Source organism: Podarcis liolepis (assembly GCF_965112155.1).
Source record: "Podarcis liolepis genome assembly, chromosome: 1".
Classification (NCBI taxonomy): domain Eukaryota; kingdom Metazoa; phylum Chordata; class Lepidosauria; order Squamata; family Lacertidae; genus Podarcis; species Podarcis liolepis.
This window is the reverse complement of record NC_139554.1, coordinates 68,047,929-68,064,228: the sequence shown is the minus strand read 5'-3', so window position 1 is coordinate 68,064,228 and position 16,300 is coordinate 68,047,929. Positions and strand designations below refer to the sequence as shown.

Below are 16,300 nucleotides of genomic sequence, written 5' to 3'. Positions count from 1 at the left end.
GAGATACAGAAGCATTTCACATTGGTATATAGAAATAATTATTTTATAAGGTAGTGTAGTGTAGTGGTGTAGTGGTTAAGAGCGGTAGTCTCGTAATCTGGGGAACCAGGTTCGCGTCTCCGCTCCTCCACATGCAGCTGCTGGGTGACCTTGGGCCAGTCACACTTCTCTGAAGTCTCTCAGCCCCACTCACCTCACAGAGTGTTTGTTGTGGGGGAGGAGGGAAAGGAGAATGTTAGCTGCTTTGAGACTCCTTAAAGGGAGTGAAAGGCGGGATATCAAATCCAAACTCCTCTTCTTCTTCTTCTAAATATGAATTGATATATGTATGTAATAAATCCATGTTTCAGATCTTACCCAATTAATAGTATTTGGGGACAAAGATGTTTTACAATGAAGCAATAGCCTGCCTGGCATGTTGTGTTAAGCTAGCTCCTGTATTTGAATAACACATTGTTGATTGCTGCAGAGAGTTAAGTGTGTGTGTGTGTGTGTTTGTGTGTGTGTGCATCTGTGCTTTTTGCATGCACACAAAAGCTCATACCAATAACAAACTTAGTTGGTCTCTAAGGTGCTGCTGGAAGGAATTTCTTTATTTTGTTTCGACTATGGAAGACCAACATGGCTACCTACCTATAATACAGGGCTGTCCAACTTCCAAGAGACTGTGATCTACAACCTCTATAAAAAACAACAACTGGCAGTGATCTACCTATTGGATTGACCAGAGTTGTTGAGCTTTTTTTGGGGGGGGGATCCCGCAGTCGACCAGGACCAACCAGGGGCATCCTGTGATTGACCGGTAGATCACAATTGACCTGTCGGACAGGCCTGGTATAATACATTTTTGAACATTATTTTCACAAAAATGTGGGGAATTGGAACTAAGGTATTGTGATCGTATCAGTGTTCATTCACAACCCACCTCTTGAGGAATATTCCATGCCATATAAACATGGCTTTTAAATTCATCCATCCAGACTTCAGCCACTCGGAGTGCATTTCTTCGGACATGAGTAGTGAGGTCTTCTGTATACGGCTTATGAGCTCGTTCAATGTGGGCAATCCTAGAGCAAGGAAGAACCTCAACGCTGCCACCACACTGCCATACCTAGAAACAAATAAATTGACCAGTTTAGGGAATTCCATTATATCCAAAATGTCAATATTTTCAGGCTATTGTTGGATTTCAAAATTTACAAGGAAATATTTGAGGTTTATAATATGCTACAGTCCTTTAAGTGTGAAAAATGTGCTATGACTATGCACCTCTTCAGTGCTTTAGTTGAATTATAAACCTAAATCTAACTCTGACAGTCACTGGGAAACTCAAGCCAAAGTCTATGTGAGTACCTTTGTAGACTTTCACACATACAACTACAGTGGACAAGTAACTGCATCCTTTTTCAACTATTTAATCTTACCCTATGTCAGTTTACTTGGAAGTAAGAAGAACTGAGTTTGCTTATGATTGCAGCCAATGCCATCCTTACAAAGACAAGATGCCCATATACTCAGTTCTGTGAATTTTTGCACCATATGCTTGTGACTAAGTATCTTCTGCAAGAACAAAATGCTTTTAGAATGAAATCAGAAATGTGGGGGCCACATTTACGTGATGAAGCTGAACAAATGGAATCACAACTTGCAGTGAAAACACTAGGGCATTTGTGTTAAGATGACCCAAACCGTACCGAGTAAAAGACTGGAGTAAATTTATTATTTGAAAGAATATTGTAAACACTTAACAACACTAACAGGACTGGCTTAAAGGTTTGTCAGTTAAAAACAGAAACTTATTTACAACGATAAGGAATCTTAAAGTAAAAGGAAAGGTAGATGGGCGGGGGAATGAAAAATGCGGATGAAATTATAATTGGGAGTTAGAATGTCAGTTGGGAGGGATTGGGGGGGGGGGAGTCGTCGACTCTATAGAGTCCGAATATAGGTAATGTAAAGATATGTATAATCACACGGTGTTTTTTAAAAAATGAAAATGCTAATAAATATTATAATAAATAAAAAATGAACAAACTGTACCGAGTAAATAAAACCAATACAGAAGACCCTCTTCTAGGGCAAAGAGAAACAAAAGAGGGCACCTTTCCACAGTGCTCTTCTGCAAGGTAATGCAGACTGGTCTCTCATACCATCTCTACTGAGAATAGGTGATGGGCTGTCTGAACACTGCATTCTGAAATAGAGCCTTGAGTTTTCCAGGCTTGTCCACCCACTGTTCATATTCTGTACCAGAAAAGCATTCTGTTCAGAGATCTATTTTATACATTTAGGCCTTTTGGCTTGAACACTCATTTAGGCATTTGGCAGCATCCGAGGCTAGGAGAATGTGGCATGGATTCAGGATGTTTACAAGGCCTATTTTTTTGGGCAGTTGCCTAATTACATCCAGCATATGCTGGGAGACAAGAAAGAGCTTTGCTATTCATGCTTACAAGACGACAATTGCTCCCCCACCCCCTAGAAATCTGCAGTGCCCTCAAAACAAGGACTCGGGCTTGCTTTGGTCTCAAGGGCATCGAACCTCTACACAAATAAGTAAAAAGCAATCACCAGTAGTATAAATGTATGTAGAAGAATAATGAAAAAGATCCCACCATTTGTTTTGTACCAGAAAGAGAATAAATAATAATTGAGAAAACTTCTGAATGTCATCCAAATTGTGCCCGGAATTTGGAATTCCAAATTACCTGGTCTTGCTTTCAAAGTGGAGCTAATGCATTAGGAATCACCATCTACCATTCTGCTTTGTTCTGTTTTTAAAGAAAGCTCTCAGTTTTGTGCAGAGTGTGGTGTGCTGCAGCTTTCTGTTGCTTAACTTCATTCCATAATTTCCTCACTGTTTGCTGATGCACATGAGCACACTGATAATGAAACTAATTACTTAGGCAGGTGGTGGGTTCTGCCTTGCTGGCAATGCACTCCTATGGGAGTTTACTCAGAAATAAATTCTGCTGTTTTCAGTGGGGCTCATTCCCAAGTATTACAGCTTGGAGGTCTTCAAGCAGAGGTTGGACTGGACAGACAACTGTTGGGGGAAGATGCTCTAGCTCTGAGATTCCTGCAATGAGCAGGGAGTTAGACCAGAAGGCCTAGAAAGCTAACTCAATGATTCTATGATTTTGAAGGCCAGAAAAAGGCAATCTTGATTGATTATGCTGATGGTTGCAACAATATTCTTTTTGTGTGGCTTTTTATCGACGTGTGTGTACCTTGATAAAACACTGCAGCTGCCACACACAGACACACACACGAGCCAGATGTGAGCACACACTACAAATCAGGAAATGTATCATGAGGACATGTCAGAGTGATTAACAAAGGATTCCAGCAGAGTTAAAGAAGCTGGTAGAGGTAAGAAGGCTTCCTTCCAAAAAAAGGTCTGGTTCAAATGAAGAGAATGAAAAGGAACACAAACTTTGGCAAAATAAAAAGTACATGTAGACCATAAGGGAAGCTTAAAAAGAATTTGAGGAACATATTTCTAGTTTCAAACATTATCGGCTCTGCTCTGGAAACAAAGCCTGCAACACAGACTAAATTCAAGGCTAAGTTTGACAGACAGGATTTTGTAATTGTCCCTCTTTTGGGGGGCAGTATTTTATCAACACACTTCGCTTGTTGGCAACTTGGAGTGGCCAAGTAATACAAATGAACTGAAGGAATAAAAATCTGTGGCAAATGGAACATAGTTTCATAGTTCTGGAATTAGTTTTAGAAATTCTCCTAGTTTACCAGGTTTCAAGAAGAAAGGAGCTCTGGACAGAGCAAACACATTGAGGGGAAAATGTGGAACTGAATTGAAGAAATTGACTCTTCTGTATGAATATATATCCTATGTCATAATATGATACATATTGGAAAAATTGGTTTTAAGATAACCAATAAACAGTATTTTTTACTGTAGAAACACCATGCTTTTAAACAGCTTTGCTATATCTGTTCTGAAAAAATAGACAATCTTCATTTTTACAGTCACCAACTAATTGCAGCTTGGGAGATATGACAGTAGAGGTTTTCTTTTCCCCTGCCCTTCCTACAACCCTGTTGGTCTTCCATTAGTGAATTAGATTATTCTTTTATTTTGTCAGGCCATTCGCAAGGGGGGTGGGGTCAGGCAGGTATAGCACATGCTGCCTGAGAATTATGTTGCCACTAAAGCACAGATGATGCCTTAAAGACCAACAAAGTGCAAAGCTCAACTATGGCATGAGACTAAAGGGGGGGAAAGAGCTTTACATTTAAAAACAACTGAACATTTTAATGAGTTCGAAACAGGAGGTGACATTTAAGATGCTCCTTCACAGTCTCTTTAATTTCATTATTAATTCCGTAATTTAACTACAAAATGAAGCTGCATATGTTTTTTTTTAAACACACACTCACCCCAGCCTGATTGAACACATGCTTTAATATGGTTTGTAAACAGCAATTATCCAGTTTCTGAGTAAACTCCAATTAATCAAACCTATTGGTCTTCCCTTTCTTGTCTAAACACTGTCAGTCTTTGTTCTATTTCTGAAGTCTTATTAATTACACTGCTTCAAGGAGCGTGAATTCACTTAAAATCTTAAATGTTAAGCAGGAGCTGTCAAGACAAGGGCTGATAGAAGAAGCTAGTTGTGCAGAGCTGATTCAAAACCCAATCTAATTACTTATAAGGGGAAATGTCCCAGCCTCTGTTGAAAATGTGATGAATGTTTTACAAATATTGGCCTAAATGCATCCGGCGTGCTGAAAAAAAATAGAAGTAAACGCTTAGGGCTTTTACATTCTAAAGGGGAAACATTGTCCTTTTGTTATATTTAACTTACATGATGAAAAGTTTAAAATAGCTATACATGATGTGTATACTAAAACAGCTTCTATTAGATTTTGAGTGTAGTACAGCATAATGACTTAAGGATTATCAGCCAACCAATCATGAGCTCATCAAGCAGCCTTGGCCTTGGTCAAGTCACTAGCCTCCCTTGTAATATGGGGATATCTACATGGCTGTACCTTACAAAAGAGTTATAAGAATGATTAATACAGGAGGAAAGAGCCCAAAGTATGCCAAAAGTCCCAGGTTCAATTCCAGGCACATGTAGTTTATAGAAGTAGCAGGACAGGGAAAGATTGTTGCACGAAACCCTGGAGAGCAGCTGCAAGTCAAGCACATCAGGACCTGGGCTGGATTGGCCAATGACACAGAATAACACAACTTCATTTACATCCCAACTCTCCTCCAAAGAGCTCAAGGTGGTGTGCAGTTCTCCCTCCTCCATTCCATTCTTGCAACGACCCTGTGATGTAGGTCAGATGTAGGTCACACACTGAGCTTCATGGTCACATGGGGACTAGAGCCCTAGTCTCCCAGGTCCTAGTCCTACACTACACGGCTGAAAACGTAAAGTGCCCTGAAAGGCTAGAGTGGGAATTAAAGATGAATGTAAATATTAGTGGAGCCAGTAGTGTGGGCACTGTCAGCATTAGCTACCAATAGGTAAAGTATGCTCAGCTGTGCTCATCTTGGCTTACACTGGGAGAAACATTGTAGTACTGTTTTCCCCCCAATGCACATATTTTCTAAATTAGAAAATCCATCTGGGTTAGGCAGAGACTGGAGCAGGTGCTGCCCACTGAAATCTACCCTAACAAGTGTACCCTGTGAAGGACAGGCTATTATTATATATTATTATATTATATAGTATATATTATATTATATTATATTATATTATATTATATTATATTATATTATATTATATTATATTATATTATATTATATTATAAATATTGCTGTTGTATTCGCTGTTTTAGTACAGTATTTGCTATTGCAACATAAATTGTGATTGCACACTATCCTGAAATCCAAACAGGATGGAAGGTGGTATATAAATGTTTAGGAAAATATTCCTAAGTAAAATCTATTTCTAAGTATTTGGAATTCAGTGCCCTTTTATCAAGCTACACTGACTTCTGTAACAGAAAAAAACAACTTTCAGACCATTTGTTTTGATCTTTAAAAGCCATTAATAATCTTACAGTCATAATCAATTACTGAATAGATGCCAGCAAGACATCCTTAGTAAAAAAGGAACTTACGGGAACAAGCTGTTTAATATTACATCCTTTCTGCCCCTCCTACTTTTAGCTAATTGCTTCATTATGTACTTTTCACATTGCGTTTGTTCTGAAGGGATTAATTTTGCGCTTTGCTTCATGAGCCATAAAGCTTCTACCATGCATGGTTAAACTACGTATGTTGTAGGCTTGGGGTGTTGCTGCTCATAATTGTAGTAAATTCCACCATGAACTATGTTACTAAGCAATAACACATTTCAAAGGTCACTAAAGGCACAAAGCGTCACTCAATTGTTTTACATTACATCCATTTTCCCACAAGACACAGAAGAATAATGGATACTTAAGTCATTCTATTGCCAAGTATATGTCAAAAGCAGGAACAAGGTGACCACAACTGTTCATTTTTTCATGCTATTGGTTTCTGGCCTCCTAAGTGTCCCTCTCACCCCCTGGGTGCTCTGTTGTGTCAGCAATCTTCTGGTAGTGACAAATACAGCTCCTTGTGGCTTGCCTTAGTAATGAATCACAGAGTAAGAGGCACAATTTTAAAGGAGAGGGCACAGGACACCTCTGCACCGCCAAACATTCAAGCAAATGGGCACACACTCAGTTGTTATGTGGAAAACAAAACTTCCATTTTCAAATTGTTTCTCTTGCCTCTGCTAATTTTATCCCAAAATTGGCCACCATAAGAACAAATGAAGCCAGGTATGCCACCTTTTGTCTGCAACTGGCAATACAAGTGGCCCATATCTGTTGATAAGAAGCTAAACAGAAAACCCCAAAGACACAGCAGGGACACACTGAGGCTGGCAAAATGAACAGTTGGCAATTTTAGTACCGTCAGCAGAGTATGTCAACCTTGGCTTAAGAAACTTCAGGACAATAGTCGTTCGTGCTTTTAAATACAGGAGTAACCTTTAGTTCGATTTGCAGCAGGGAGTCATCTTTTAAAGCATTTTTTTGCCATTTATGCCCATTGTTTTCCCTTCCTTCTTGGTATGCTTCTCTTCTCTTAAAAACCCTTTAATGACTGCAACAAATTGAAGTGAGGGCGACGTGACCTCTTGCAGGTTAGGGCCTATTCACTGATGATCAATGACAGAGCATACTAAAGGAGGTACTATGACATGTCAAAGAGAAAAAGAAGTGTTTGATGGCAGGGAAGAATGCTACAAATCTCTTGGAATATTAAGCAGTTAGGTGATGCCATTTTCAGCTATATTCCTAGTTTATCTAGTAAATGGTCTCATCAACAGTTTGCTGCATGTATTTCCTAGTTAAATTGTTACAAAACCTATTCTGCCTGCCCACAGTGTCTTCCATGACCCCTGGGTAACATATGCTTTTCATCAAAAGGGATAAAGGTCGAGTTCCAGGGTATGGATTGAGGGCACACGAGTCCACTAACTTGCTGAAGCTAAGCAAGTCTGGGTCTGGTCAGTGCTTGAATGGGTGACTGCCTGGCAGTCATGTGCATGCTGCATTGGGCTCAATGGTGGAAGAAAAGCAGAATATAGATGTAAGAAAAAACAAAAAGGTTGTATGTTATCTCCAAAACGTGTTTCTCTGGCTATAATACTCAAAGCAGAAATTTCCTTCAATAAAGCAGCAGTGCACTAGTTCAGCATGTGCAAATGAAATGGCCAAAATACTGAGAGTGGCCATTGTGGGTCAAAGCGACTTTTGCACCAGGTATCTATTGGTGTTGTGTTGATCATCTTTTCTTTTCTGTGGGACTTGTAAATCACATGTGTGCTTCCTCTAAAATAGAGCGATTATAAGGATAATTCAAAGTGCAACCGGTAATGCTGCCTGTATGTACAATTATACATGCTGCAGCTGCAGGAAGACTGATACATTCGCAGAGAAAAGGGAATAGGAGAAAATTATGTTACTGGAGGTTTGACAGAGACCAATGGAATGAGCCACAACTTTATGCAGGCCGAGATACAGTTGGAAATACAGTGATATAGAGGGAAACAATCCAGCTCCATTTTCAAAATAGGGTTGGTTCTTGGGCAAAATGACAATAATCTTGAAATCACATCCCCCAAGTACTACAGGCAGGAGAGCCCACAACGTTCTGTATATAAGGGGCTTTTGCAATTATTCTGCTCGTATAAAGAACATACTGTATATCTTACTTCAGCCAAGTCCAAAGTAATGTTTGGACAAGTCAACTGCACTACATAGGGCTGCCATTTATTCTTTAAGAGTCAAAATTATGCAGGTGAAACTGTTTCCCCTTCACCAGCATGCTAGGTAAAAAGTATCCTGCTCATTATCCTGTAACTGTTATAAACCTATGAACTGGAATCAAAAGGTAGACAGCATTATTTGTGAAACAGCTGTGAAACTTTCCCTCAGTCTCAGAGACAGACTGCTGGTTTTGGGGGACTTCAACACCCATGCCAAGGCAACTGGCTCTGGGGTGGCTCAGGATTTCATGGCTACCATGATGGCTATGAGGCTGTCCCAAGATTTTGCCGGCCTAATACATGTGGCAGACCACACTCTGGGCCTTGCTTTCTAAAATGAACAGGAAGAGGGTGATCTGAACGTGAGAGATATCGGCGTCAGTCCCTTCTCATGGTCTGATCACTCTCTGTTGAGATTTATGGTTTCAACACCTCCCCCCCCCCCCAGCAGAGCAAGGGGACCTATTAGAATAGTCTGTCCTTGATTATTTCCAGACGGCTCTGGGGGATTTTCTGGCTGATATGACTGGCATTCCTTTCGGAGCCCTGGCTGAGACCTGGAACACTTGAATGGCTAAGGCCTCTGACACAATCGCCCCAGAGTCTCTTCCACATAATGGAGCCTGCTTGACTCCCTGGTATACTCCAGAGCTTAGGGCAAGAAAACAAGCTGAGAGACAGAACAAACACAGGTGGAGGAAAACTCAGTTTGAATGACATCAAACCTAGTGGCAGTGAAGGCATCCTCATTGTGCCATCCTGCAGGGATTTTCCAGGTGGTGGCAGAACTGACGGTAGCTTGCTGTGACTTGTTTGCAAAGCATTTGGAGAATATAATGATTGCATCCACTGGGATCTTTATTCTGCCAAGTCCTGTTGAATAAGTTTCAGTTAGTAAGGCTTGAGGATGTGGACAAGGTGCTTGGATCGGTTAGGATGACCTCTTGTGCTCTAGACCAGGCATGGCCAAACTTGGCCCTCCAGCTGTTTTGGGACTCCAAATCCCATCATCCCTGACCACTGGTCCTGTTAGCTCGGGGTGATGGGACTTGTAGTCCCAAAAATCTGGAGGGCCAAGTTTGGCCATGCCTGCTCTAGACCCTTGACTCTCTTGGCTGATAAAAACCATCAGGGAGGGTACAGCTGGCTGGGCCAGGGAGGTGATTAATGCCTCCCTAGAAGAGGGGATGGTCCCTGCCTGCTTGAAGGAGTCAGCAGTAAAAGTAGTCCTCAATAAACCCTCCCTGGTTTTGGAAAATCTAAGTAACAATGGGCCATTTGACAACATCCTCTTCTTTGGGAAAGTTCTTGAGTGGGTATCATGGACCAGATCCACACACTCTAGATCCACATACTCTAGGAGGTAACTGATTTTCCAGATCCATTTCAGTTGGGGCTCAGGCCCAGTTTTGGCACAGAAACTGCTTTAGTTGCCCTGTATGATTACCTCTGCTGGGAGAAAAACAGGGGAAATGTGTCCCTGTTAATTCTCCTCAACCTCCCAGCAGCTTTCCATACCATCAACCATTATATCTTTCTGGAGCGGCTGTCTGAGTTAGGGGTGGGTGCCATTGCTTTGCAGTGGTTCTGGCCCTACTTGGAGGGTCATTTTCAGAGGGTATTTGGGAGGACTCCACCTCATCCCCACATACTGGAAACAAGACCAGGCATAGGCAAACTCAGCCCTCCAGATGTTTTGGGACTGCAAGTCCCACCACCCCTGACCACTGGTCTTGTTAGCTAGGGATGATGGGACTTGTAGTCCAACAACATCTGGAGGGCTGAGTTTGCCTATGCCTGAACAAGATGTATGAAGGAGAAATAGCCCATCCTTTCTTAATGGAAAAGGCAGTGGTTACCAAGATCATTTTCAAGTCCTCTACAAATGGAGCTCATTTACTGGGCAGGGAACAAGACCCTGTTGTGCAAGTAATAATTTATAGGTGACAGGGCTGCTGTTATTGTTTTGCTTAAATATCTGATTATTTATTTATATAAGCAGTGTTTTGCAGCATACTTTCTTTCCATTAAATTCTACTTAAGATCCGGGTATGCTGCTTTTCTTTGACATACTAAAACTTGCACACAACTAATTTTATGGTTATTTGAATTCTCTTGTTTGCATGTTTAGAGGCCAACGATAACCTCATTTTCATAAACTAGAAATAACAGTAATCAAAGCTGTCTACAACGTGTGCTATAATTATGCAATCATAAATAATATATTTGATGCATACATCATACATTAATTATTATTCATAAATGCTCCAAGCTATTGATGCCATAAGTCTGCAAAATGTTTTGTAAAGACAAATATCATTTGCGTAGCATGGAAAAATTATAGCACAGGAGGCTGTTTTCTGCACTGCGACTACAAATTGCTTCAACACACTGCTACACAGTACAAGAGAAATTCCAAACTCAAATGCTGTTAAAACAATTCAGTGGAAGAAAACTATATCTAGTGACATGGTAGAGAGGGATGATTTTGCAGATGATCTTCCTCAGGGAAAAAAACATCTGATTCCTTTACCTTCTCCCTACAAGTGATGAGGACTGATACTGAACCTTCACACTCAGCTCAGCCACTAGGGAGTCTTGTTCTCTTTCAGACCATATTGTACAGCTATGAGTGGCTTTAAGTTTTTAGTAGAATGTACACATGTAAAATCCAACGTGCAATTAGCTCAAACTGTAGGGCTAATTCTCAGATTTGGGGGTGGGAGCACTGAGCTCATTGGGCTCATGAGCACTGGATTTTATGTGGATATGCTCTAATCAAGCTCTGGATCCATGGGAGCCCACGATGAGGTAGATTAATTCAGTTCCCCATCACATGCAGGGAGAATGCTCATCACCCACCGCAATGTTCCACAAAGTTATACCTTTCTGCCACCCTGATCTTAAAACAGTTGCATCAATGGCTGCACTACAGAAGCTGTGCCATGTATTTTGTGACACTGCATAGAAAGCAAGGTTATTGTTTGCAGAGTGGCACAGCAAATGGAGATCATGAGGCTGCATTACTCAAGCAATCCGGAATCTAGTGCTGAGCTTTTGCCAGGGCTTGGTCTGAGCACTCATGAGCCTTGTTTGAGCACACAGCCTTGCCATCTGTTTCCTTGTACCCCTCGGGAAGTATCGAGCCTTGCCTTGGGCATGAGAAGCTATAGGTAGAGGCAACATCAAGGTGAGCAAGGCCTTGTTTGACCTGATTGCAGCAAGTCCCTACTACAAGCTACTTTAGATCTTTAAAGAAGCAAGATCTGTGGCTTTTCTAAAATGATTATGCTTGTGATTAATTCATCAACCATCACAAAAAACCCATACTGAATAATGATGATCACAGATTATGCGACTTATAATTAGTTGCATACTTATAATCAGGGCCATTGCAATTGGCACAAGAGTTTCCAAACTTTTTACCAGTGAGGCCATGGAGTGACTTTTTTTCTTTGTTGACAACCCATCAGGCAATCTCATGTCTAGCTCCCAGTGTCACTATTCCTTTAGCTCCTTACATTGAATCGTTAGGTCACAGACACTGTTGGCAGTCTGGTGCCTGCCTTGTGAAGCTTTTGTGCTTTGCACTGGTGGAATCTGATCCGTCATCTTGAATAAATGACATAAAATATGAGCATAGCCGACAACAAAAAATGCCTTTAGCAATGATACCCTACGCTGAGAACAACCTAGGCAGAGTATTTGGGGCTTTAAATACTAGCACATGGGTGAAACTGGCAAAGAGATAATTTACCTCAGATAAACCACAAGCACAATCCCAACAATAATTACGAAGCAATAAATGCAATCAATTTTGATTGTGTTTAGTAGCCACTTATGCATCAGATTGTCATACATCTGTAATCTAGCCTAGCTCTGAAGACTGTCTTAAAGAACACCTCTTTTTAAACAGTCTGTGGACTCCAGGAAGCATTATTCCATGTCATTAAAAAAAGACACAAACATGCCATGGATGGTTAATGAGACTATTTCAAGATATTATTCTAGGTGGCATTTGACAACTGCTAAATTTTAAAAGACCCACGCCTGCTAGTGAAGGGATTTTCAAGTGAATGGAAATTCTTTAATGTATTCCAGGAATGTACTATCACCCAGAAACTCTAAATGATGTGTTTAGGGGCCCTATCTTTACTAATTGGCTACGTGCTCAGTTTCAGATCTCCTGTTTTGTTATTTATGGAACATCAGATATAATATTAAATCATGGTGTTGTTTCTCAGTGCTCATTAATTTTGGTACATCATGATCTAACTACTTGGGTGGCAACTACTTTCCTGGAAGACCATTTTGGGATGGGAGTGAGAAATTCAAACTAACTCATTGAAATCAATCTGCTGTTGTCCCAAATGTTACTTTCTCCACCCTCTTCAGTCCAAGGGTGGGGAAACTCCCCCACCCCTGCTGTTATGAATTGCAGGTCACTTTTTGGTGGAGACAGAGGTGATGTTGAGCAGCAGCTATAGAGTCAAAGCCAAAAGTGTTCTTTCTTAACTAATATGGAATGAAGATAGCCCTATTTCAATTCTCATCAAGGTTATCTCAAATTAGAATTCCCACTTCCATGCAATTTCCGATTCTGTTCTTACTAAGAAGTAAGCACCACAAGGCTGGAAGTGGTGATTGTCAAATAACCTTACAGAGGGTTTTACAAGGCAAGAAAAATAAGGAGGATGTAGGAAGGAAGGAACTCTGATGGGAAAGAAGGATGGGGCATCTTCAGGAAATTCGGCCAAATCAGTGGACCACAGGATGGCCACCTGTGCTTTAGCCTTTAAGGATAGCAATGTAGGCTCTGTTTGACCCAGGTGTCTCCAGTTCCTGGTCTCTAATATAAATGCATCTTAAAATTATTTTCCTAGCATTTACTACATTTATATACCACCTTTTCCTGCAAGGAGCTGAAGGTGGTGTGTACTGCAGTTCAAATCCCCTCTCAGCTCACATTTATCCTCACAACAATACCTAACGGTAGGTTAGGCTGAGAGATGGTGATCAGGCTAAGGTCATTCAGTGGGCCGAGTGGGGATTTGAACCCTAGTCTCCCAGGTCATGGGTCCAACACTCTAACCATTACCATTACCATTACACCACCCTGGCCCACACTTGGACCAGGGTGGACCACACTTGGAATAATGCCCTTTGCTCATGAGAAACAAAGAAGGAAGAAAAACTTTGCTAAGGAAAAAGATGGCAATATACATCTGCATTATCTAGCATCTCTGATGTTATGCTTCTTTTTAACAGTCACCTTATAAATATTCATCAATCCTGGTATTTAGATTAGACCTGAATTATGAAGTGTTGGTGGCACACTGCTAAAATTTTCTGTTCAATACAGAGTCGAAATTTTGTTTTGATGCAGCTGCAATTTTTTTTTGGTCAGGCTAGATGTTAGATAACATATGCTACACCACTGCACACCGTTGTGCTTTAAAGATGAAAGTATTTTTATGTAGGTCAGGCTGGGCTTCTCTGGAGAGAGCAAGAAAAAAAAGGTTGGGAAATGAAAGCAATATTGGGTTTTATTTAAGTGATCCAGCACACCCCAAAATTTCAATTACACAAAGGCTTGAGCTTTTCTCTAGCCCTGTCCATCAATGTGATCTTCAGCCGTTAACTTTGGCATAGGATAAGCCAAGCTGACTGGCTAGCATATTACTTGAGAGCTTTGGGGCCATATTCTGTCATGCAAATTATTAGGAAAGCCTCATGGGTAGATGTTGATCAAACTCCTTGCCAGTGTAAAGAAACTGGAAGTCAGTCAGCTCAAAATCAAAGCACTATCTATCTTCAAGCACAGTGCACAAGTTCAAGCAGAGAAACCAGCTTATAGGGGTGGTCTCATGACTCCCGACCCTCTAGTAGGAGCTACAGAGGAAGCTCCCATCTCTTGTCTGTAATGTAACACGGTGAGGAACTTGCCCTTTCTTCTGATGCAGTAATGCTTTATCTTTGACAAGTGAGAGGAAAAAGTTGAAACGGGAGAGAGTGAAATGAAAGCATCTGTAGTACATTTTGTAGCCTCAATGTTGTACTTGAAGTAGTGTTCTTTATCACTTATTTATAAATATTTCTCTTTGCCTTTATAATAGGGCCTGCGATCCAGAGAGTGTAAGCCATGCTGGATACCATTCCAGTCCAGAGACTATTCTGAAGTTGTGGTGTTCAAACTATACTTTGGGTAGAGCTGAGCCGAGCATTCTGAAATTTTCTTTGTCAACTATTTGTTGGGCAGATAGGGGAGAAATGACCTTCCGGGGGGGGGGGGTTGAGGTGGGGAACATAAATTTAAGGTAATAAAATGAACCCTGGTGGATGCAGCCAAAGGCCCATGCAGTCTGTTCATCCAAAGGCCTACAAAAAGTTTGAAAGCAGGACATGAGACTAGTATTTGGGGAGAAAGTGCTGTCTCTAATACTACCTTAGCATTATGAAGGTTTTTCATTGTCTCTACTACTACCGCTACCCCTATGTTACTCACAACTTCCCACCAGCCACATTTTCTGGAATGCCTTGCAAGTAAAAACACAGCATGTCACATTGTGTGGCTCCCAAGACATTTCTGGAAGTGAAGGGCTGCTAAATGTCTGAGCATTTGCCTCTGGTGTGGGACGTATCACGTCCTTCTGGATTGTGGCTACACCATGCATGCTCTGTGCCAATGACCTAAAAAGCCACAGAAGGCAAATAAGAGCTGTGTGCTGTTAAGCTGTGCATGGCATAGTTCATAAATCTATTTTTGTAAAGTGGCTCAAACCAATCCAGCTGTCTTCCTTAGGATACTTTCACTTGCTCTAAAAATCAGCTGGCCCTCTAAAAAACCAATAGTATTACATTTTTTGGAAGGAGTTAGAGAGACTGAAATGAGAAACATAAATCACATAGATTGTTGCTAATAAACTAATGGCATTGAGTGGAATGAAAATTGTATGATTATACAGACTCAGTATTCTATAAATATGTACAGCCTATGCTGAGAAGGAAGAGCACATCTGTCTCATATTTTATCGGCTTCTAAAGTGGCTCAACTGTGTTTAAACAAACAGATGTGTCTGGAGGGTGCTGCTCTTGCTACCAACAAAACTTTAATTAAAAGAGGGCGATGAATCTTATCCAAGGTTCATTTGTTCAGCAAAACTTTAAAATATTTAAACAATTTTACACGATCATTTTACAGTACTTAACACTCAGCATTGTTTATGTCCTTTCTCTATTTATCTTTTCCACAGGCTTCTAAGGTAGTCGGTTTTTACTTCTCTGTCATAACACAAGAAGAAGTCATGGACATCCTATGAAGCTGAATGTTGCAAGATTCAGGACAGAGAAGCAGCTGACCAGGTACCCTGCTCCCTACCCTGCTTGCAGAGGGGCACAAATTTGGGTCCACTGGTGAGGTGGGGACTTCAATTCACGGAAAGGCAACTCTGGATTCAACACACTGACAGTCGCCCTATTGGCAAATATCTAATATGATTTTACACTTATATCAAGGTATAAAAAGTATGATGGGAAAATGCAAAACACCTTCATTACAATTATGCAGTAATGGACTGGGGGGGGGGGGAATATCCAGAAAGCTTTTGAACAGGAACCAAAAGCACAAATTAACCAGTCTCTCTGACATGCTGAGACAGCACCAAGGTTTCAAATACTTTTCTTCTGTATTACAGCATGGTAAAAAAAAAAGAGTTATTGATTGATAATCTTATTAACTTAAAACATATTATTTTTCATAGCGGTAAAGCAATCAATGTTTGTACTCCTGCCAAGGGAAAGTTATTTATTGATGAATTAAGGAGTAATTTTGGGCTTATTACATAAATTAGAAGACCTTAGCCAAGATTCAATATAATTTTTGATAACAGTAAACCAGTACAGAAAGCTGTTCTCTTATCTGTTTGATTATTAATTAATTGAATCTGAGGAAGAGCTTGTATATTCAAGATATGTAAGATACTACTCAACAATATATTATTTTCATCCAATACATT

At 40.6% G+C, this 16,300-nt stretch overlaps 1 protein-coding gene across 2 annotated transcripts in view; it reads right to left on the bottom strand.

Moving 5' to 3' along the window:
• The window catches only part of GALNT18 (polypeptide N-acetylgalactosaminyltransferase 18), a 336,801-nt gene that overhangs the window by 51,994 nt on the left and 268,507 nt on the right, over positions 1-16,300 (bottom strand). For both annotated transcript variants that reach the window (XM_083477681.1, XM_083477680.1), the window contains exon 7: positions 926-1,111. In XM_083477681.1, coding sequence (XP_083333807.1) covers positions 926-1,111 — 186 coding nt within the window. The remainder of the gene's footprint in view (positions 1-925; positions 1,112-16,300) is intronic.